Source organism: Amphiura filiformis, chromosome 4 (assembly GCF_039555335.1).
Source record: "Amphiura filiformis chromosome 4, Afil_fr2py, whole genome shotgun sequence".
NCBI lineage: Eukaryota > Metazoa > Echinodermata > Ophiuroidea > Amphilepidida > Amphiuridae > Amphiura > Amphiura filiformis.
In genome coordinates, this window is record NC_092631.1 from 81,043,422 (window position 1) to 81,065,954 (window position 22,533).

At 35.2% G+C, this 22,533-nt stretch overlaps 1 protein-coding gene across 1 annotated transcript in view; it reads right to left on the reverse strand.

Annotated features, from left to right (window-relative positions):
* Positions 1 to 4,259: 4,259 nt before the first annotated feature.
* LOC140151504 (corticotropin-releasing factor receptor 2-like) overlaps positions 4,260 to 22,533 on the reverse strand; it is a 223,384-nt gene continuing 205,110 nt past the window's right edge. The window contains exons 7-12 of the mRNA XM_072173863.1: positions 18,474 to 18,630; positions 16,217 to 16,350; positions 13,239 to 13,324; positions 11,267 to 11,402; positions 9,769 to 9,810; positions 4,260 to 4,934 (exon numbers count right to left, since the gene is read on the reverse strand). Of these exons, the coding sequence (XP_072029964.1) occupies positions 4,578 to 4,934; positions 9,769 to 9,810; positions 11,267 to 11,402; positions 13,239 to 13,324; positions 16,217 to 16,350; positions 18,474 to 18,630 (912 nt within the window). The 3' untranslated portion in view covers positions 4,260 to 4,577. The remainder of the gene's footprint in view (positions 4,935 to 9,768; positions 9,811 to 11,266; positions 11,403 to 13,238; positions 13,325 to 16,216; positions 16,351 to 18,473; positions 18,631 to 22,533) is intronic.

Sequence of the window (22,533 nt, forward strand, 5' to 3'; positions counted from 1 at the left end):
GACAAAAGTCATTACTCTACAGCTTTTACACTGCATTTTGAGAATTGTCCATTTTATCATTTAAGCACGTTTTCGAATTTAGTGTGCTCAAAGACACATACCTTACAGTGAACTGAATAGTGATGCTTACCTTATGCACTAAAGATACCAAGGTTGGTCAGTATGTAATGAAAGTTGACTTGTTATTATGCAATACTTTCAAGGCATTTCTCTATGATCACACAAATACTGTACCTTTGCGTTTCAAACAACACAATCATGTAAAATGATATCACACACTTGATTATATAACAGCGTTAGCTTAAAATCAATGGTCTACAGTCACTGACTGAAAATGAGTCGATTTATTAAGGGCTGGGGTATGAACGTTTGGACAGTATTTATCTTGGGACATGAGAGCACATCAGACATATCGAATTGCATTCTGAATACGAAGAATGTCACTCTGATATCAAATAATTTTGATTTTTGAAATTCGCAATTTAATACACATTTTATGGCAAATCATTAAAATTGATATTTTTGATATTTAACAGTACTTGAAGTAAACTTTATAAATCTGATGATTTATACTTAAAGTGTATGTAGGTGGGATGAAAAGCCGACGATCAATTGAAAATTTTAACCTTTCGTATTAAAGATATGGATTTTTTTTCCCAAAACACCAAAAAATATTAGGTCATTTTGGGAAAAAAATCCATATCTTTAATATGAAAGGTCAAAATTTTCAATTGATCGTCGGCTTTTCCTCCCAGCTACATACACTTTAAGAATATATCATTAGCTTTATATCATTTACTTCGAGGACTGTTATATATCAAAAATTTGAAAAATGTCAAATTTTTATAATTTGTCATAAAATTTGTATTATATTGTGATTTTCAAAAAATGAAAATTATTTGATATCAGAAAGACATGCTTCGTATTCAGAACGCAATTCGATAGGTCTGAGGTGCTCTCATGTCCCACAAAAAATACTGTCGAAACGCAATAAACGCTCATTTTGGAACCCTTAAGAGAAATAATTGGCTGAAATTAGTTGAACACAAACTTCCAGCTCATAGAATCATTTTGGTGAACTGGAAAGGTTTTAATTTATTTATAACATGTGGTCAAATATGTTTAATTTTTGACAAAAAATGCTTTTCTTTCTATGAACATTTTGATATTGCCAACAATAACAAACGTGGAGCAAACTCCTAAACAATAAAACGTGATGGGAGTTTCCCTAGAAAACATTTGAAACCGTGATTAAAATATAACTGTTATTCTACTATTGTTATATTTTATACAGCCTGTTTTAAAACAACAAGTGCAAGTAAAAAGCGTCCTCTTTGGCAATTAGAAAATTGTGACATGATGCTTACATCAACGTCAAGGGGGTAGTCGTAGCTCTAAAATACCGTTTGTTCTGTTCAATATGCTTGTTTTAATCTCGAGATATGTTTAGTTAACAACGAAAGGGTAAAATCACAATTGTTATGCTAATGTTATGCAACATGCTAATGTTGTTACGTTACGTAATCAAGTATGTGGTATCATTTGTGCATGTGGTTTGAAACATGAAGGTACAGTCTTTATGTGATCATAAAATACAAAATAGTCAATATATGGGGTCAAAGGTCAACTTTCATTACATACTGACTGACCCTCGTATATACGAAATTTCTGTCTTTCTCCTATGCTACAGCATTGTTAGTTTGGCGCTTGATGTCCGATAAAACGCCACGTGACAACGCAATCAAAAGACTCACGCAAAACCCTCGGACTATTACACTGGCCATCACTGTACTGCTGTCTTGGTCAAACAATTCTACAAATACTGATAAGACACAAACATTTTATTTCTTACAAATTGTTTTCATTTTAAATAAAACCCGTAAAAATGTTGAGAACAGAAATATAGCGAAACCTTGTTAATATCAAGTAAATAAATGCAGTGGTCACCGACACAACCCCAGGAAAGACAAAATATTTTTAAAACGCAATTAAACGTGTTATATGTTGGGTTTGGTAAAAACGTTTTAATAACATTACATTTCGGGTCATGAAATCGATGTTAACAAAGGTGGATTTATTCCCTTTTAGAAACAAGCTCTTCATAATCATGTTGCCTCTGTAGAAACGTATGATCACTATCTTCGACAACCACTCGACTATGCTGATGTTAACATTCACGAACTGGGTTGGAATGTGCATAAAATTAAAGAGCGACACAACAAGATCGGTTTTTGTACAGCCATACCACAAACGTAGAGTACAGGTAACAATTGACGACAACAAAAAGCACAGGTTTGTAATTAATTTGCTGGTCTCGATAGCAGTTGTACCCTTTTGCTGCGGTATTCTTACCTCTTGTTATATTGCAGAGCTTCTATATAAATTGAGTCCGTCAACACTTGTGTCAAATAAATACTAACACGAAAAGGCTCTGAAGATCCGGCAGAAAGGGTCTTCTCTCATTAGTATTCCTATTTTATGTTAACAGACGGAGCGTATATTGTTGTTAGTTGTTTCCAAAATCTATAAGTGTTCATGAAACTTCATCTGTGTTGGTATAAATCATGATTTTGATTTAAACTTTTGATCCAAACACAATGAATTAATTCCTACCTCGGAATTTTCAGATGGTACTCCATCTTTCATCAGCGAGTGAGTTCAAACTCGCAGGAGTCTACGAGTCTGTTATCAGGTCAAAGGTCAAAAAGATCACGACTTGATGAAAGATGGAGTACCATCTGAAAATTCCGAGGTAGGAATTAATTCCTTGTGTTTGGATCAAAAGTTTAAATCAAAATCATCTATAAGTGTTTATGTACCCACTGCGGTACTGTATTTCAAATAAACTATAAATGTTCTCTATAATTCAAAGATGTGTGACCTGATCAACAGCCTCATCCCCCACTTTTTCCTATCAAAGTGGAGATTTGGGGCATCAGAAAGCTCATAATTGTAGGCCTAAAATATATTAAGTTTAGAATGAAAATATGATAGCCTCATCCACAATACCACACATACCGTTCTTTTTGGCAACACGTTTTACTTCCAATATCAAAACGGTTCGTGCAACGTATCTTAAAATTTGGGAATTGAGTTATTTTGGTACAGGCCTCAATGTGAGGTGTACAAAACACAATACGAAAAAAAGTCTGACAACCTATCTTTAAAGAAGGTTTGTGTTGACCTTTAATGAAAAATCATATGGTTTTCTTATTTGAAGAAAGACTGTGTTGAAATTGACTGAAAAATCATTATCTTTTCAGAACATTTTCTATTGACCGTCAGCAGAGGTAATTACGAGCCGAACTATGATATTTAGAACATTGTCAAAATCCGGCAGTAAAAAATATCAAAATAATACAATACATACATACAGGGAGTCCCAATAAAAAACAGAACCCTCATTGCGCCTTGTTCTCCTATTTCTGTATTTTGGTATGTAAAAAACCCTAAATCGTTAGCTTTAATAAACCAAAACAATTATTTCAATCTGCTCACAATTTTTGAAGATATGCCCTCTTTAAGAAATATACCCGTTTTTCACTCTGTCCACGGATGAGGTTTGGCTACATCAAATACTTAAAATGAAACACACGGTTAATGACATGGCTAGATAATAGCATTAGGCTTTAGAACGCATTCACTCTGAGCGAGGATCACCAGCTAGCCTCCAACATCTTCGTAACCGTATTACTGCTGCATTCGCAAGTATACGACGCACAAGGAGGGTACGCAATGCAATTGATTCAATGAGGACCAGGGCTGAAACATGTATTCGTCAAGTAGGCAACCAGGTAGAAGACAAAGCAGCACAGTAAACTCACTTCAGAAGAACCAAGGACATACCAAACAGCCCTTTCAGGCTACCTTTTATCTCAAAAGAGAAAACGACATGTTGTAAATAAAAAAGAAAGTAAGAAACACAATAAAAACAATAAGGCATAAATAACCAAGCAAAAAGTTTAATTGCATGTATAGCTAGCAAGAGAAATCTCATGCCACATCCATTCTGGTGACAAGTTAATGACACTTAACAACCCATAGCCCATATGTCTACCGGTAAAGCCCATTCCCTTAATAAAGTTCGTTATTTTATAAAGTTATCACTGAGGAATGCTTGATATTCGTGAATGGTACGTGTACTCATCTTGAAGTAGCCAAATCTCTGCCGTGAACAGAGTAAAAACGGGTACATTTCTTTAAAAGAGCATATCTTCAAAAGTAGTGAGCCGATTGAAATATTTCTTTCGGTTTATTAACGTTAACGAATAAATACATGTGATTAACTTGTCAGAAATAGGAGAAAAAGAGGGCGCAAAAAGGGTTCTGTTTTTATTGGGACACCCTGTATAAGGTCAAAACAAAAAGAGATTTGTCTCAGAAGACTGCGCATGTAGGTTTTGAATTTTGAATTATAGTTCTTTACTTTTTTCATATGATTCGATGATGTTTGATTTGGTAAATAAACGTGTTTTTTTTTCATTTTCTTCTGAGACAAACCTAATTTATTGGTTTTTTTGTTTGTTTTTCTTTTGCCTATCTGATACATTACACAGAATAAACATTTTGTATAAAATCTACATTGAGTGAGAAAGAATGTGTTGTTTTTCCGGATTTTCGTCTTCATCCTCTTCAATATTTTCCATGGTGTTTCTTCTGTCTTTATTTGGTTTTTGAAGTCTTTGTCGTTCTTCGTTCTCCTCACACAAGGTGTCCTCCATTTCTTCCCGGAAAGGTTTCATTTCATTCATTTGGTAGTCATTTGGACTAGACGGATGTAGTTTCTTTTGGAAGGTCACGGCCATAGCGACTTCGGATGACGTTGCTATGACGCAACTTCCATTGGTGTGTGTCTGCGTCGTTCTCCTGGCTCGAGTGTTGTTACCATATGGGTCCATGTTATTGGATAGTCGCCTGGTAATCGCCTGTCTTACCTGTGATGATTACAAGGATTGACAAAATTAATAAAAAATAATAGCTATATCATCCTGAATGTTCTAATATTCTAAGAAAAACACTACCCACATACCCACACACCCACCCCTAACCCTCAAACAAATCCTATAACTTAATACTTCAAGGTAAACGTAATGCATAGTAAAATATGACGCATTGTCATAAGAAAACAAATACACAGTAACCTTGGCCAAAATAAATTTCAAATTTATGCAGCGTCCAAGTTATTTTCATCATTATTTGCATTAAAATCATGGCAATTAACGATTCATGTCTTTGATCGGTGAAATACTGTTGAGTCAGTTACGGGCACCTATTCACTATACAAATTCTGTCTTGCTGTACCTGTATGCCTTGAACAAGATAGCAGTTAAAAATACAGAAATGTGACTTCCCTGAAAAGGCAATTTTTTAGACACAATGCTCAAAGGATCGAGATATGTCTTGTATAGCTTGTCAACTCTAACCAGAAAACATTTCTCAAAACTGGCTTGCAGTTTGAACAAAAAACATCAAGGTCGCATAGCCGGCAGGCCCGAGGCGGTTGACTCCCTACGACGACTAAACGCTCCAAGTGGGACCCCAATAACATGAATTAGGGCCCCGCAGGGCTTAAAAGCAATGAGTAACTTAAAAGGTGACGGACTGTCTCTAAAAAAACCCTTAATGTTAAAACCTTGAGTAACCTCAATCTCACGACCTTGAAATACATCCCGCGGAATGCGGTGTAAGTTACACATGGGATCATTATAATGCATGGTTCTCCTACTTAGACAATATCTGCAACTTCGAGGTGATAATGTTAAGGGTGCCTCAATAATCGGTCACAGTTCTTTCTTTCTTTCTTTCGTTCTTTCTTTCTTTCTTTCTTTCTTTCTTTCTTTCTTTCTTTCTTTCTTTCTTTCTTTCTTTCTTTCTTTCTTTCTTTCTTTCTTTCTTTCTTTCTTTCTTTCTTTCTTTCTTCCTTCCTTCCTTCCTTTCTTTCTTTCTTTCTTTCTTTCTTTCTTTCTTTCTTTCTTTCTTTCTTTCTTTCTTTCTTTCTTTCTTTCTTTCTTTCTTTCTTTCTTTCTTTCTTTCTTTCTTTCTTTACCTACCATATGATTTTGCTTTACTTTGTAATAATTATTTAAAGGTGAAATAAACTGAAACTGAACGTTTGCGAAGATCTTGGATTTTGCCACAAAGGAAAAAAATCAAGTGGTGTGAGGTCTGATGATCGTGCAGGGCACTCCACAGCATGAGCCATCACAACCACTCTGTTTGCTATCCGTGGACAGAGTGAAAAACGGGTACTTTTATTCAAAAGAGCATATCTTCAAAAGTTGTGAGCCGATTGAAATTGTTTTGATTTATTAAAGCTAACGATTAAAGGGTTCTTTACATACCAAAATAAATTTAATCAATTTTTCAGTAATAGGATAAAAAGAGGGCGCAATGAGCGGCCTCTTTTTTGGGGGACACCCTGTACTTATTTTACTAGGCCCTATTTCTTAATGTATACAGAGAAATCGAAATGAACAACCTGGGGAAAACAACCTGGCATTCTGATGACATCATTTGGCCACTTTTTACACTATGCGTAGTTTGTTTGGACCTTCCAAAAGGTAGTATATAGTTTAAACGTGGTAACAATTATTGTTCGCTATACAGACATGATGTAGGTAAATATCTATGTTTACTAAATTATGAGGTAGGGATAGTATTATGGAGCATTTCCGAAGTTTTACTCAGTCGTTGTCAAGGTTTTGGTAGTTTTTGCTTTAATAAGACCCGTAAAAGTACTAAAAAAAAGAGATATGATTTTAGAGCAGCTCTGTTTTGACCAGGGGTTAAAGGGTCATGTGACAACTGATTTGCAGATTTTTAGATTTATACAATTTACTTCTAGGACTGTCACATTTCAAAAATATCATTTTTTAATCATTTGCTATTGACTTTTATCGCGAATTTCAAAAAATCAAAAATTATTTGATATCAGAAGGACATAGTCCTCGTTTTAAAAATGTAATTCGATACAAGTCTGATGTGCTCTCAGGTCCCACAATAAATACGTGAAAACATCGCTATCCCATAGCAAAAAGAAATGTTTCCTGGTGACCACCCGATGACTATTCGGTGGTCATCAGAAACCTTTTGGGTACCTTTTCCAGAGTTATCCTTGCGGATAACTAATTAAGTTATCCTTGCGGATAACTAATTAAGTTATCCAAAAGTTTTCGGGCAGACATCCGGAAATCTCCTCTGTTTACCATGCGCCAGCCCCCCGGGGTAAAAGCAGGGGGCGGCCAAAATGAAGGGGGCGGAAGAAGAAGGGGCGGCAAAAACAGTGGCGGCAAAAACGAAGGGGCGGCAAAAAGAATTAGTAAATAAAAAAGGGCGGAAAAATTTGGTAAAGCATAAATTTTTTTTGAAAAAATGGTACTATACATCAAAATGTGCTGCTTTAGGGCACTAGCGCCTAAAACCCTTTTTTGTATGAAATGATTTGTATATTGATGCAGTAGTCTTTATACATGTACCTAATATATGACACATTTGAATGTTTTAGTTTATATCTTTTCTAGTAAATAATACATGATTTTGACAGTAAAATTAATGTTAATTACTAATCATCAGCTAATGTGCCAATTAACCGATATAAGCTTTATGTTTTAAAAGCTATTTGTTGTAAATGAATTATAATATTTGATAAAAAAATTTGCTCTGTCAGTGATGTGATCACATTTAGGTACTGTATTTATATGTATATATGCTGATATCATAACAATTCGGTTGTACATTAATTGAAAGGTATGCACCTTATAAAGGTATAAACCAAATTAAATCAGAAGAATATTTTTGTACAATAACTACAATTATATTGTACACTTTCAAGTTTCTTATAGCAAGATAGCACTAGCTCAACTGCCATGACTGCAGAGTTGTATTTCTCCAAAAACTACAATACAAATAGTAAGCTAAATTGCCTAATAAATGTGTTCATACTCATGAATTTTTATTTCTGCATTCCTCAAAAGGTCAACAGGAAGTCTCCAAAGAGGTCACCCGGTATATCGTCACCAAAAGTTATCCGCTAGGTCCCCGAAAAGTTATCGGGTAATTATCCGCTAGTTCCCAAAAAAAGTCACCGGGTAGTTACCCGCTAGTTTCCCAAAAAAGTCATCGGGTAGTCATCCGGTACCTATTACCTGAAAGGTATCCACCATGGCACAGCGATATTTCCCTGCCCAAAAAATAGCGCCATCTCTTGATATACGGATTTGTTTGACGGCGATATTTTGAGGCCCTTCCGAAACATCCCGAGTAACTGAACTATGCAAAACTATCCTTACAACCACTTTAAAAACAAAACCATTCATGTAGAAGATCATTTTACAACTCTCATATTCCCAAGAATACATACTGTATTGTAGAAAATAAATGGGTTGATATTTGAATAGATTCAAGCAATTTCCGAAGGGCTATTTTGATAAAATTTTCATCAAAGACCAATATGATGATGACATTTTATATTCCAATTTAACAATATTTTTTGAGTTTTGTTGAGAATTTTGGAAGTTTTCTAGGGTGTATGCAAGTACAATGCACACATACATGCATATGGCATCTTCCGCCTTTTAGCGGATTTTTCCGCCTTCAACCATCAATTTGGTCATATCTTCGGATTTTATCGGCCCTCCCTTTTACTACATATTCCACACCTCGGCATGCGTTCGGATGTATTACAGTACACAGACATACTTGAAAAAGTAGAGGTTAATAGAAGGGAGTTTCAGTTTGCAGTTAAGTTCCGAATAATAGCTCAGTTAAACTCTAAAGTTCCTATAGCGATTTTTATAAACTCATCACAAGAATACTCTGTTAGCAATATGAACAAAAGAGTAAATCCGAGTATTCATGAAACTAGCATGGTAGCCCTCATGATAAATGCCTGGTATTGTCTCTTGAACATGCTCTGGCCGTGCTTGGTACAACCTTGAAATAAAGTACAATGCAGTCTTGGGTTCGAGTCCAGTAGAGAAATAATAATTTGGTACGTGGTCAATAGATGAAATATCGCTGTGCATGGTTTAACAAAAATTTATCGGGTAGTCACCCGCAATCTAATTTGCATGTGAAATTTGCCGGTGTCTACCCGGTGACTATCGGGAAGTTATCCGAGAAGGTCTCATTCGCAGTAATTCAAGGCCATGTGACCTTTTGAGCTCTGGTCAATACATGACTACACGAAAAGCATATATGATATCCATGTACTGCTAGTAGACCAGAATTGTGCAATTTGACTTAGTAAAACTGTGAAAATTCTCCAAAATGTTACCTCTACCCCTGTAATTTAGCAACTCAAATAATTCATACCTGTCTTTAGAAACAAAACAAAAAAATGGTCACCAATTTGAGACTGATTGCTATCTGGTGACGGTCCAAACAAACTGCAAAAGTGTTTAATATTGGCAATTACGTCATCTGAATGCTTACTTTTCCCAGGTTGTTCCTAATGATTTCTCTATGGAGTTATACAGTAAGATAAATAGGTAGAAGGAATTTGGTGAAATCTACTGCCTGGGCGAAATATGCTTTAATCTTCCTGATATATACCCCAGTAAAATTCTCCCAGCGTTCCAAGTCGATCCGAGAAAAAAGTTTTATAAATAAGGTTTCTGTAATGCTTGAAATAGGACCTGGAATATTGAGTGTATCTAAAATGGTTAGATTAATAAAGTATGAAACGTAAATCCTCATGATGCGTTTAAGTGTTTATTTTCTCCGCACTTCTCTGTTCGTCGTCATATCAAGTAGTATTACGATACTTACCTCGGCATTAAGAAAACAATATATGACGGAGACGAATATACCCTGTAACAAAATAGAATACATCAGTATGTTGTAGAATAATCGAGGCAGTGAAAATATTGTACAATAGTTTCCTAATAAAGGGTTCACAAAAAATAACTCCTCCCTAAAATTACAAAACATTTCTTTGCATAACTTGACATACATTTCGTTGATTAAAAAAAATTAAAAACCTGTAGGCTGTGAATAAAGGAATCGTTTTTCTACCCTCCCAAAGTTCATTCTTCTAAACATCTTTTTTTTGGCCAAAAAATATCATGATGGTTGCTTGGGTGACTAAGGGATCAGAGACAGAAAGGTGAAGGAAAACAAAACCATTAAATCATTCATAACATTGATACCGAGAAACTTCTGTACATTACATGTATGGGACGAAGTGCAATTTTAAGCATCATTTTGAAAAATGTGATTATTTTTTACCAAAACAAAACGAGTTTGAGAAGGGATAACTTTGGTATGGTAGCAAAAAGTTGCCTTTATTCAGAGGTTTTTACATTTTTGAAATCATCAAAATGAATGTCAAGTTATGCAAAGAAATGTGTTGCAACTCCTAAATTGATTTTACCATTTTTGAAACACAGGCTCAATAAAACCTTCTAGAAATACACCGTACACGTCAATAAATCATTGTTTTATACTGCAAGATGATTGCATGGGTGACTGGGTCATCGTATACATAAAAATCAAAGAAAACAAAAACACCATTAAATCAATCAAAACATTGATATCGAGAATGTGTTTGTACATTACATGTATAGGATGTGGAAAAGTGCAACTTTTTCTGAAAGCATAATTTTTGGGAAATTAAAGAACTATGAGAGGGTAGGAAAATGATTCCTTTATTCACAGGTTTTTAAATTTTTCAAGTCAACGAAATGTATGTCAAGTTATGCAAAGAAATGTTTTGTAATTTTAAGGGGGGAGTTATTTTTTGGGAACGCTTTATTTTGTGGTCATTAAAGAAATTGTACTTTAAAGCTTCATATCTTCAGTTTACCTGTGGTAACTTCAAATGATAATTACGAGGACAAAAATAACACATAAAAATACAATGTTACGGTCATTTGGTTGGTTTAGACAGTTACTGTACGTGTACGGCGCATACTTAAGATCAGTTATAACTTTTAATAGGACGGAGGTAACTGGAACAAAATGTTCAGGCCATTAAATGTAAAAGCACCCACTATATAAATCAAAATTAACTGTAAGAATTATGTAAAGGTATTTGCGAATTGCATGTCGGACTAACTTCCCGATAAAATTAAACACCATTCATTCCAAATGGCATGCGTGGCAGTTCTTTCTCGGTCTACGAGACTTCCATAATAAAACATAAAACAAATAATAACTTATCATACAAATTATCCGAAATCATCACAAACACGGTGAGGGGGCTGGGATTCTCTAATTTTTCCAAAATTATAGCATTTTAAAATGATTTACAGTGACAATAACTTACTTGTGCAGATAAAAGAACAGCATGAACTACTTGATATATATTTTCTGAAAGGCCTCTCTCATTGGGCGTCCACAGGAAAACAAGGTTGGTGAGCCCCAATAATGGAAACAATACAGCTACTGCCTTGACAGCCTTTCTATAATATGCACAAAATAAATTGTTATCAGAATCTTAATATAATGCAACGATCTAGCAATAACTATTTGTAATGCTATTCTATACAAATTTTCAAATTCTATATAGCTGGCTAATAGTTCATTTATGCTTTTAAAAAGTTTAGCGACAATATCATTTAAAAATTGCCCGTCACCGTTGAGATACTGAAAAACAAAACTGTGCAAAATTATATATTTTGATTAAGTATTGAAATTGAAGTGGGGAATCATTTGACAGGTCCAGTGATATTAAAGATCTTTTTTATATTATAAATTTTATCTTATAAAATGAACTTATTTTCAAATATACATAACAATGTATGTCTATAGTCATTATAAACACATGTACGAACACCCCAACACTCGAGAATTTGAATGGCAGTGAAGGGAAATAGGTGTACACAAACGTGTTTGTGCAGAGGCCAATAAATACGCAATACTTTGATCAGCTCGTAATCGGCGGGCCTTATAACATCGCGAATTAATATCAATATATTTTATTTGGAGAATTGTCTCGTGACATCTCGACAGAAGTATCATAAATTATTATTTGAAGTCCTATACTTAGTCTACTTTCTTCAAACCAGGCAGATCAATAAAGTCCTTCTTTAAAACATGGATCTACTTTTCGGCGTAGTGATAATAATTCCCGCCGACAACGAGCAGATCAAAGTATAACATAGTCGTATATTGGTATGTTCTTCAGTAACAGACACTATATTCTGGTTTTATTAAAATTGATTTCATGTATACTAGAACTCAATCTTGAACTTTGTTATTAAACAGACCTTTGAAAATTCAAACAGTGTGGTATTGACAACTCACATAACTTTATTGTTTTAGCCTAGATTTAATATTGATCAAAAACACATTGATACAATTGGCAACGTGTTCTTCGTAATAAAATAAAGCGTGGCTAGTCGAGATATCTCTTGTCCAATCACATGAACTACTAAGGGAGTCAGCTCCCATATTTTGGAACTCGGCTTGTAGGTGGTTTCTCAGAGGATGATTTAAGGACGCCCCATCATGCACTGCAAACGTGTTATCACTAGAGTTTCAACTGCCACTTTACTTTTCAAATCCCATTGAATTCTGTGCAAAAGATGTTGTTTAAGAATTGTGCGTGTGTCAATATTACTTGGTCGATTTCAGAACAAAAGTGATGTATGCATAATTCACACCTTCTGTAGGTAACATAAAATGTGAAATCGACTAGCATTTTGAATGCGCTTTTATTGTAAATATATCAGTCCAAATTCAAATTTAACCATGCCCGTCAATGCAATGTGCGAGCAGTGGTGTCATGTTCACTCACACAGCTGTGCTAACCGCAAGTCAACACAGTGGCGTGGTGGGAAGTGCTTAAATCATCCTCTGGTGGTTTCTATAAGTCATGGGCAATAATGTCTGTGTGGCCAACTTAATCTATCTCCTAAAGGGGGGGGGGGGGGGGCCCCAACATGGGGTCAAAGGCTATGCGTGGTCAAATTTCAAATTGGTCGAATCCCCGCCTCTGGTCATAAGGATTTTATTTCTTGTGCTCAAGTACATTTCTTTACAGATGAATGAGCTTGAAAAGAGTCTTCCGCACAACTATACAGTACGGAGATATTAGCTGAATTGTTAGTAAAAAAATGTAATGTGTGGTGGTAAAATTTGACTTTTGACATTTTTTTTTTAAAAGGGTTAAACTATATGTTTTCTGAATCCTTTTGACCGGGGCAATATTTTGGTAGAATTTAAAACGAGGTTTTGAATTTGACCCACATAACCTTTGACCCCATGCTGGGACCTCTTGTAGATTGAGTTTGTACCTCATTTGGGCTGTCTCCACTGTGTTACTCGCTCTCAATTTGGTCACCAGTATTCTTATAATGTTGATTAAAAAGCCAGAATTCACCTGTTGATTCAATAAAGCAAATGTTTTAACAGACAATCGTAGGCAGTGGTAGGCTGTGCATTCTTATTCTTTGTATACATGTTGTCCCATATTCATCAAATAGTCATCACATTAGTACAATGTTAAATTAATGGTTAGCCCTGAGATTGTTGAAGAAACAAGTAAAATGTAATACCCCTTGCTCCTAATATCCAGAAAGCCAATCTAAGTTAAAAAGATTGTATTGATGATAAACGTCCATGTAAGGTTTAGAAATCACCTTTAAGCTGAATTTATACTCCGTCGCAGAGCAACGAGCAATTGGTATTTGACCAATTTGACCAATAAGGTAGCGCCTTTCCAAGCGCAAACAAGTATAAATTAAGCTTTAATGGAATGCTTTTGAAACATCAAGTGCGTGACGTATGCTTTTGAATTTCGCGTGTTTTACATATACGCACTTGTACCCAAAAAACAAGTGCTTAAATGTCGTTAATGTAAATATCAATTCAGACAAAATGAAGAATACCTTTTACTTGTTCTAGAAAAAAGTAATTGGTAAAGTAACTTCTAAAGGTTCCCTATTACTCTAATGCTTTTATAAAGGTATCTTGAAAACAAGTTCTGTTTTTTTAAACGCTCTCTACTACTTTAACATGCTATATGCCTACAGTCAATCAGAAATTATAATGCAGAAGTCATTCGCTTCGGCAGAAAAAAGAAACATTTCGAAAGTTTAATTATAATTATTAGATTGGCCCTTACCCGAGCTGCCCGGTGTTATTAAAGGTTCTTTAGCCCATGCAGATTTTTTTACATTAAAAAGATTGCAGTATATAACACGCATCTCAACATTTTGATTTTTGTTTTTGAAAGGTTATCAGTATTTCGTTACTGATGTCTGATTTCTACTTAAAAAGTCGACTAAGTAAACCGAACAGATATGCAGTAAAGGAAAAAAGGCAATTATTCGCGTTCAAAATACCGACCTTTTTTTACACAAATCATTAATCTAGCTATTGGTTCTTAAAACGGATGTTATACTCTTGCCAACAAGAAAATATATTTTTATCAAAGCAACGTTCGACAAGAGATTAGGCTAATTATATTGTTTCATCGCTTCACTTGTAGCGCCATTCAAACATGTTCTTTACACTTACACGTGCAAATTAATACACAATATGTTCCGATTGTCAGCAGTATGTCATAAGTTGACAGAATTAAATGCACACAGTTTGATAAAAATCCTGTTTAAAAATCAATGATTAAAAGGAAGAATTGGTGCAGATAATTACAGCAATAAATGTCATTTTCCTTCTATTTTGATTGATTTGCAAATATTTAATAATTACTGCGAGAAGAGAACGAGTGATTTCAATTGATTTGGTCCCACGCATCTGTACATCAAGAGTATAATAGTTGAATTACGGAATATTGCCATGATTGCAGTGATAGACCAATAAGGTTTACACTGCCGAACGCCACACACGTTTAGCACCAGATTAGAGAGTTAGCGAAATGAAATTTGAACCTCTACGGTAATTTCACAGTATATCGGTTGGGTTTCTTGCTCAGATTTTACTTTAACGCGAACGTCTGATTGGTTATTGTACCAACAGCGTATTGTCTCTTTTAAAAACGCTGGATATATACATCGATGTGCGATCAAAAGGGCATGCGTAAGCAACTACAGCAAAATGTCTCCCTTTATTTGATCAAGTGGGTTGTTGGTCACACTCCACGACAAAATACTCAACCTTAGACGCTTCGTTTCAATAAACATGAATGAACTCGCTAGGCGATGACCTTCTCAATTCAGTATCAAAGTTACGTAATGTTACTATGTCAACGGGATCACGCTCTTGAGTAATGAACCACGATCAAAACAATCACCACACAAAGTATATGGCACTCGAAGGCATACCAACATAGCGTGATCCGGTAACCAAGAGGATTATGTAACCACTTCGATGCTGAATAGTGATAATATCGGGACCCAGCGCTAATCTCCTGATTTTATTCTTTAAAACTAATTATGTTTAAATTAAATATTGTTATGATTGTAGACCTATAGTTAAAGTTAACGATAGCTTTATTAATTTCACATTTTCACTTTACAACACAAAGCATTATGGAACACCAAGTTTTTTTACCCTGTTCTCAATCTCTCTCCCCCTTCTCTTTCTGTTCACTCTCCCCTCCTTTCCCCATAGTCTCCTCTTCATCACCCCTCCATCTCTCCTCGTTCTCTCAAACTTGACCTCCTCCTATAATACCCACTCCCACTCCAGGATACTCTAGTTCTCCCCTCCCCTGTGAAGTTTTGCTTGTTTTTTTCTTGTGCATATGCGATGGATATTTCCACCTAAGACAAATATTCCTTATAGTACCCCAAAGTTTATTTCAGAAATGAAAAACTTAGATTACCATGAAAGCGAAACAGTACTTTTGAGTGGGGTACTATGGAATTTTTAAATAGATATTAAACTATGTGTTCACTCTTCATATTCACTAAATTTAAAAAAAATAACGCATTTAAAATTTCTATTTGAATTTGTATGACGCGATTGGGAACATTAACTCGTTATATAATGTGACCTGTCAAAACGAAATTTTGGTAGTTTCGAAATGCCCTGGCTACTGCGTTGGTGGTCTTTGATTCTTTCGTGAATGGCCCATTGTATCCCGATCACAAAGGACATACATGTGGATTGAGCATGTCCGCGGCTAACTAAGAAATCAGCGCAGTCAGCCTGGATGTCTCGAAACTACCAACTTGCGACTTTATACTCATTTCGTTGTGGCAGATTACACAATTATGATGTTCGGTTAATATCCACATATGCCTATTTTTTTCGGATGCTTTTGTTTTACACTAAAATATTTCACTAGGAACATTTACGTAATACTTACAAAAATAGCTGCAATCATGGGCGCTCTGACAATCCATATATATGGGGATTCTAAATAATCTTCCCAACACGGTTTGCTGCTTCCATGGTAACGCATAAGTACAGCCCAAGTAATTACAGCATATGATGGCGTCACTATGTAGTAGAAGAGACGTTAAAGTTTTAAAAAAAATTATAGTATCAGAAACTTTTAAAAGCTATACTAAGACTCATTGATAGCCACCAAATCTTCAGAAAAAAACACCTCTTTCCTGCACATATAAGTAACACATAACGACACTTTCCAGTTTTTAAAAGTAATATAAACATATTCACCATTAATAACGGTTAATTGTTTAACTCAAGGTTAAATTTTTAACTCAACACTGAAAAAAAAACCACCTCTTTCCTGCACATATAAGTAAAACATAACGACACTTTCCAGTTTTTAAAAGTAATATAAATATATTCACCATTAAATGTTTAACTCAAGGTTAAATTTTTAACTCAACACTGGATCAATATAAGACAAAAGTTATTAATGGACCTACCGGTCGGATTAATTATACATATAAGGGCAACCTAATATATGACATTTCGTGGACAGGTCGCAGAACTCAGAGCTAAACTCTAATGGAAGCTAGACAGTTTTATACGATCTAGTCCGCACCCAATTGAAAAACCTTAATCTGAACAGATATTGAATTAGAAAGGTAATGTTTCTTAAGGGTTCCATAAGGGATCGAATAGCAACTTTTGCACAGTATTTTGGGTGGAACAGGAGAGCACATTAGACACATCAAATTGCAATCTGAATACGAGGAATATCATTTTGATTTCAAATAATTTACATTTTTTGGAATTTGCGATATAGCAAATTATCGAGAAATTATATATTTTACTTAACAGTCCTCGAAGTAAACTTTATAAATCTAATATTTACTTAAAGTGTATGAAGCTGGGAGGAAAAGCCGCCCACTATTTGAAAATTTTGAAAATTCAATATCATTAGATTGATAAAGTTTACTTCGAGGAAAAAGAAGAGTAAGACCTCAAGTAATGAAGTCAAATCAAGAACAGAATCCATTTAATCACAGTTCATTTCAGAAAAGCTTATTCAATTACACATTAAAAGTTCCCGAAAAACCAAGTAGTGGAACAGTGCCTAATTTCAATAAATCCCTAATGGCTGCTTATGCAGGGGTGGAATACATTGGTATGGTTTGAAACAACATTTGACCAACTTTGACATTTCATCCCCTGCATAAGCGGCCATTTGTGCAAATTAGGCACTGTTCCACTTATTGGATTTTCGGGGACTTCTGATATTTTTTTGTGTGAGCTTTTGGGAGATGGATGCATGCGAAATGGATTCTGTTGCAATTAGTTGTGGGTGATATCAGAATTCGACTGGTATACAGCTTAGAGTTAAATATCAAAAATACATAAAAATATCAATTTTTGATAATTTGTCATACAATGTATTATATCGCAAATTTCAAGAAATAAAAATTATTTTATATCAGAATGACTTTCCTCGTATTCAGAATGCAATTTGATGCGTATGATGTGCTCTCATTTATTTATTTATTTATTTATTTATTTATTTATTTATTTATTTATTTATTTATTTATGTATTTATTTATTTATTTATTTATTTAATTATTTATTTATTTATTTATTTATTTATTTATTTATTTATTTATTTATTTATTTATTTATTTATTTATTCACTCATTTATTTATCAGGTTTAATCACTTGTACATATAGTTAAAGTTATTACACAACAACATATTGAAATATATAAAATTATAAGTTTAAAACAAGCATGTTAGAAGACGAGCGAAAAACATAGGCTGGGATAAACAAGTGTGAATTTACCTCTAAAAGCATACAACCAAATTGTTAAGAATACATTTAAAGTGTTGGGGCAAATATGTTACGGATCTTCTAAAATATACTATCAGCTTCAAGCTCCCGACATTGGTCATTTTGGTAGTATATTTTGTATCAGAATAAAACCCTGAATTGTTTTTTCCTCCAGAGTACAGTAGAATTAGCATCCCATGTTAATACGGTAATTCCGAAGAGAATACGGAAAGAGTCTCAAGTATAATTACGCATGTTTCTAAATATGGACTGCAGTAAAAGAATTTGTCTGTGCTGTACTGCCATTTGCAATGACCTTTTTGGTAATAGATGGATGTTTATATAATTTGCAATTTAGGTCTTTTCAATATTTGCCCTAAACGTGCACCTGATACGGAGAAAACTTACCCCATCCAACGAATATATACACTTTAAAGTTTGACTCCCTACTGAATACTGCTACAGAAATTCTGCTGGTAAGATAGATGCCTTCGACGAACATCCAGAATATGTTTGCCATGCTGAAGTATTCCAATACAACCAAGAAAAACCGACACATGCCAGGCTGAAACGTGACACAGAGCAAAAATGTATTTAAGGGAAATATTTGATATACGTATAATTGAAATATTTAGCAACGTGAATTGGAGATATTGTATAAGGCATGAGCAATAAGTCACGCTGAACAAATAATTGGCAAGAAGTTGGAATTTTCAACATTCAGTTAAAACCACTACAAAAAGTCATACTTGTAGAATTTAAGAAGGCGTCCAAAATGGCCGCTATTCTGTATTTATATCTTTCCATCGAACTAATAGAAAATGTAATCAGATTGCATATCGTCAGCCTGCTACTCTAATTGCTTAATTCATGTTTTGTAATTTTGAGAACAAAGAACAAAATGTGGTTCAAGCATGCATCAGTAATGTAATCACCATGATTATATCGGATTAGTCCATTTCATTTGTATCATTATCATTTCTTCTTATGCAAAGATTGGTGAATAAAGATGTTTAAATGCATGTTTGAACCATATTTTGTACTTTGTTCTCAAATTTAAAAAAAAAGACGTAGGCAATTAGCGTAGCAGGCTGACGATATGATTTCCTGCTGTGGTCTTTACTACAGGGTTTCCCTGAAAGAACGGTATCGTCTGAAACTCAATTGTTTGGGTATTTTATCGCCACATTTAAACATAACTAAATAACTGACGTGGATGATAAATATACTTTTTAAACTTTGACAATAACACACCGTTCATGAAATATAGGAATTTTACGAAATTCCCTCATTTTCAAACCTTTTCTAGGATTAAAATATCAATCGATGATCTGTATTCGGAGTGCCAATCAACAGCTCATGAAATTCTTTTATTTCAAAAACGGAGCGGTCAATTGTCAAAAGTCAAAAAGTACGTGATATAGCTGATATATTCCTCAACCACATCAATTCTGCAGTTACTGTTCAATTTCCTATACACAATACACAGCGCTCTCACCATTGAGGTGTGACCTCTACAAACAGTGTGTGTTAGAGGTATATTGCTAGTTAACGACATTGTGTAAAAAATAAACGGCCAATATTTATTGTACTCTCTGAAATTCTAGGAAATATAGTTTTGTAACATGTCCTAAATTAGCTAATTTAGATATTTAGAAATATTCGCATTTTGGTGTTTTAGTAAGTAGGGCACGGCATGGCCTGCAAAATTCCCTGTGTAAATCGAATGCAACTTTTAGTACTATCACTCACTTGTAGACCGCTCTCTTCCGGAGTGCATTAAAGCTAAACCACTTGACGGATATTTTTTGCACTTGCTGTCAATCAAGAATAATGTATACATTACATGTAGGCTAATAACTGAGTATGTGGGGCATCTGCAAATGTTCTTACCTCCCTGATATGACAGATAACAGCAAAAACAGCTCCCATATCTGTCCATAACTTTGGTCAGTGCAGCGAGCCAGGGGATTTCAAGTGGATAACTATTGATTGGCATAAGTGCAGTCCACCATTCAATATGGAGGACAGACTAGATTTTATCGATTGATTTTGCTGGAATAGTTTCCTGTTAACCAGGTTTAATTACTGCAAAAGTTGAATCATGTTTGCTGTGCAGTATAACTGCACTATGTTATGCATTAAAATACCCACACATTTCAGTTTCCGACGATACAGTTCTTTCAGGCACACCCTGTATTGGTCTATTGGGACCTCTTTAACTTCGGACATCTCTTCAGGATTTCCCTTTCGGTCAGTCTTAATACAAATATTGTGACCTGTAGTGCTTTAGTAGTTTTTCTCAGAATGGTGTCAGTGCGGGTGAAGATGTTTACACAACGTAAAAGGCGGCTCGAAATGTTGAAAATTATTTCTATAGCTTTATGGATGAAAACAACGACATGAATGTATAGCAAAATTATTTTAAATGCATATGAGGACACTTTAATCCTAACACGCCTGAGTACTACAAAATGCTACTTGATATATGCGCTGTTCGTGCGTGCATCCCACGTGGTGTGATGACGCAATCGCCCGAAGTGATAGGCACGGTTTCGCTTGCCAGCGAAGCCCAAGACCCGTGGCAAAGTGTCGCCGAGCCAGTGGTTGGCATGCGAGGGGTCTCGGGTTCGAATCCCACCCGGAGCAAACAATTTCTTTCTTTGTTTTCTCTCTTTATTCCTTCCTTCCATCCCTTACCGTCGTCAAAAAGCCCCTGGTGGGTTAGCGATAAAGGGAAGAGGAGAAATGAAAATAAATAAATAGGAATGGGGGACAGAAATTGCATTATATGAGATGTTGTATTTAATGTCTGGTCTGTATGTGAAAGCAATAAAAAGTATTTCTGGACGTTCAATGGTCAACTTGAGTATCTGCTTGATATTACAATAACGTATTAAATATGAATGATGACGACACTAAAATAGCATAATAGGGGCATATATGTAATGGCTTTGACAGGAGGCATCGATGTGCTTGCCCCATACCGATATATAATTGATATAAAGATTTCTATCATTTCGCAGATACCCTCGGGTTGTTACTAATTAAATTACATTGTTTGCAACTCTGGATAAGACATCATGAATTCAATTTAGTGCATCCACACGTCTGTATATATCTTTCTATTACATCATTGGTAATAGATGATCAAGCGTGAAGAGACACGCATCGTGTATGACGAGCAATGCAGGTATACAGGGTGAGTCAAGTGGACAGATATGAATCATGCATGACGAGCAGTTCAGTTATACAGGGTGAGTCAAGTGGAAAGATATGAATCGTGTATGACGAGCAATTCAGTTATACAGGGTGAGTCAAGTGGACAGATATGAATCGTGTATGACGAGCAATTCAGTTATACAGGGTGAGTCAAGTGGAAAGATATGAATCGTGTATGACGAGCAATTCAGTTATACAGGGTGAGTCAAGTGGACAGATATGAATCGTGTATGACGAGCAATTCAGTTATACAGGGTGAGTCAAGTGGAAAGATATGAATCGTGTATGACGAGCAATTCAGTTATACAGGGTGAGTCAAGTGGACAGATATGAATCGTGTATGACGAGCAATTCAGTTATACAGGGTGAGTCAAGTGGACAGATATGAATCGTGTATGACGAGCAATTCAGTTATACAGGGTGAGTCAAGTGGACAGATATGAATCGTGTATGACGAGCAATTCAGTTATACAGGGTGAGTCAAGTGGAAAGATATGAATCGTGTATGACGAGCAATTCAGTTATACAGGGTGAGTCAAGTGGACAGATATGAATCGTGTATGACGAGCAATTCAGTTATACAGGGTGAGTCAAGTGGACAGATATGAATCGTGTATGACGAGCAATTCAGTTATACAGGGTGAGTCAAGTGGAAAGATATGAATCGTGTATGACGAGCAATTCAGTTATACAGGGTGAGTCAAGTGGACAGATATGAATCGTGTATGACGAGCAATTCAGTTATACAGGGTGAGTCAAGTGGAAAGATATGAATCGTGTATGACGAGCAATTCAGTTATACAGGGTGAGTCAAGTGGACAGATATGAATCGTGTATGACGAGCAGTTCAGTTATACAGGGTGAGTCAAGTGGACAGATATGAATCGTGTATGACGAGCAATTCAGTTATACAGGGTGAGTCAAGTGGACAGATATGAATCGTGTATGACGAACAATTCAGTTATACAGGGTGAGTCAAGTGGACAGATATGAATCGTGTATGACGAGCAATTCAGTTATACAGGGTGAGTCAAGTGGACAGATATGAATCGTGTATGACGAGCAATTCAGTTATACAGGGTGAGTCAAGTGGACAGATATGAATCGTGTATGACGAGCAATTCAGTTATACAGGGTGAGTCAAGTGGACAGATATGAATCGTGTATGACGAGCAATTCAGTTATACAGGGTGAGTCAAGTGGACAGATATGAATCGTGTATGACGAGCAATTCAGTTATACAGGG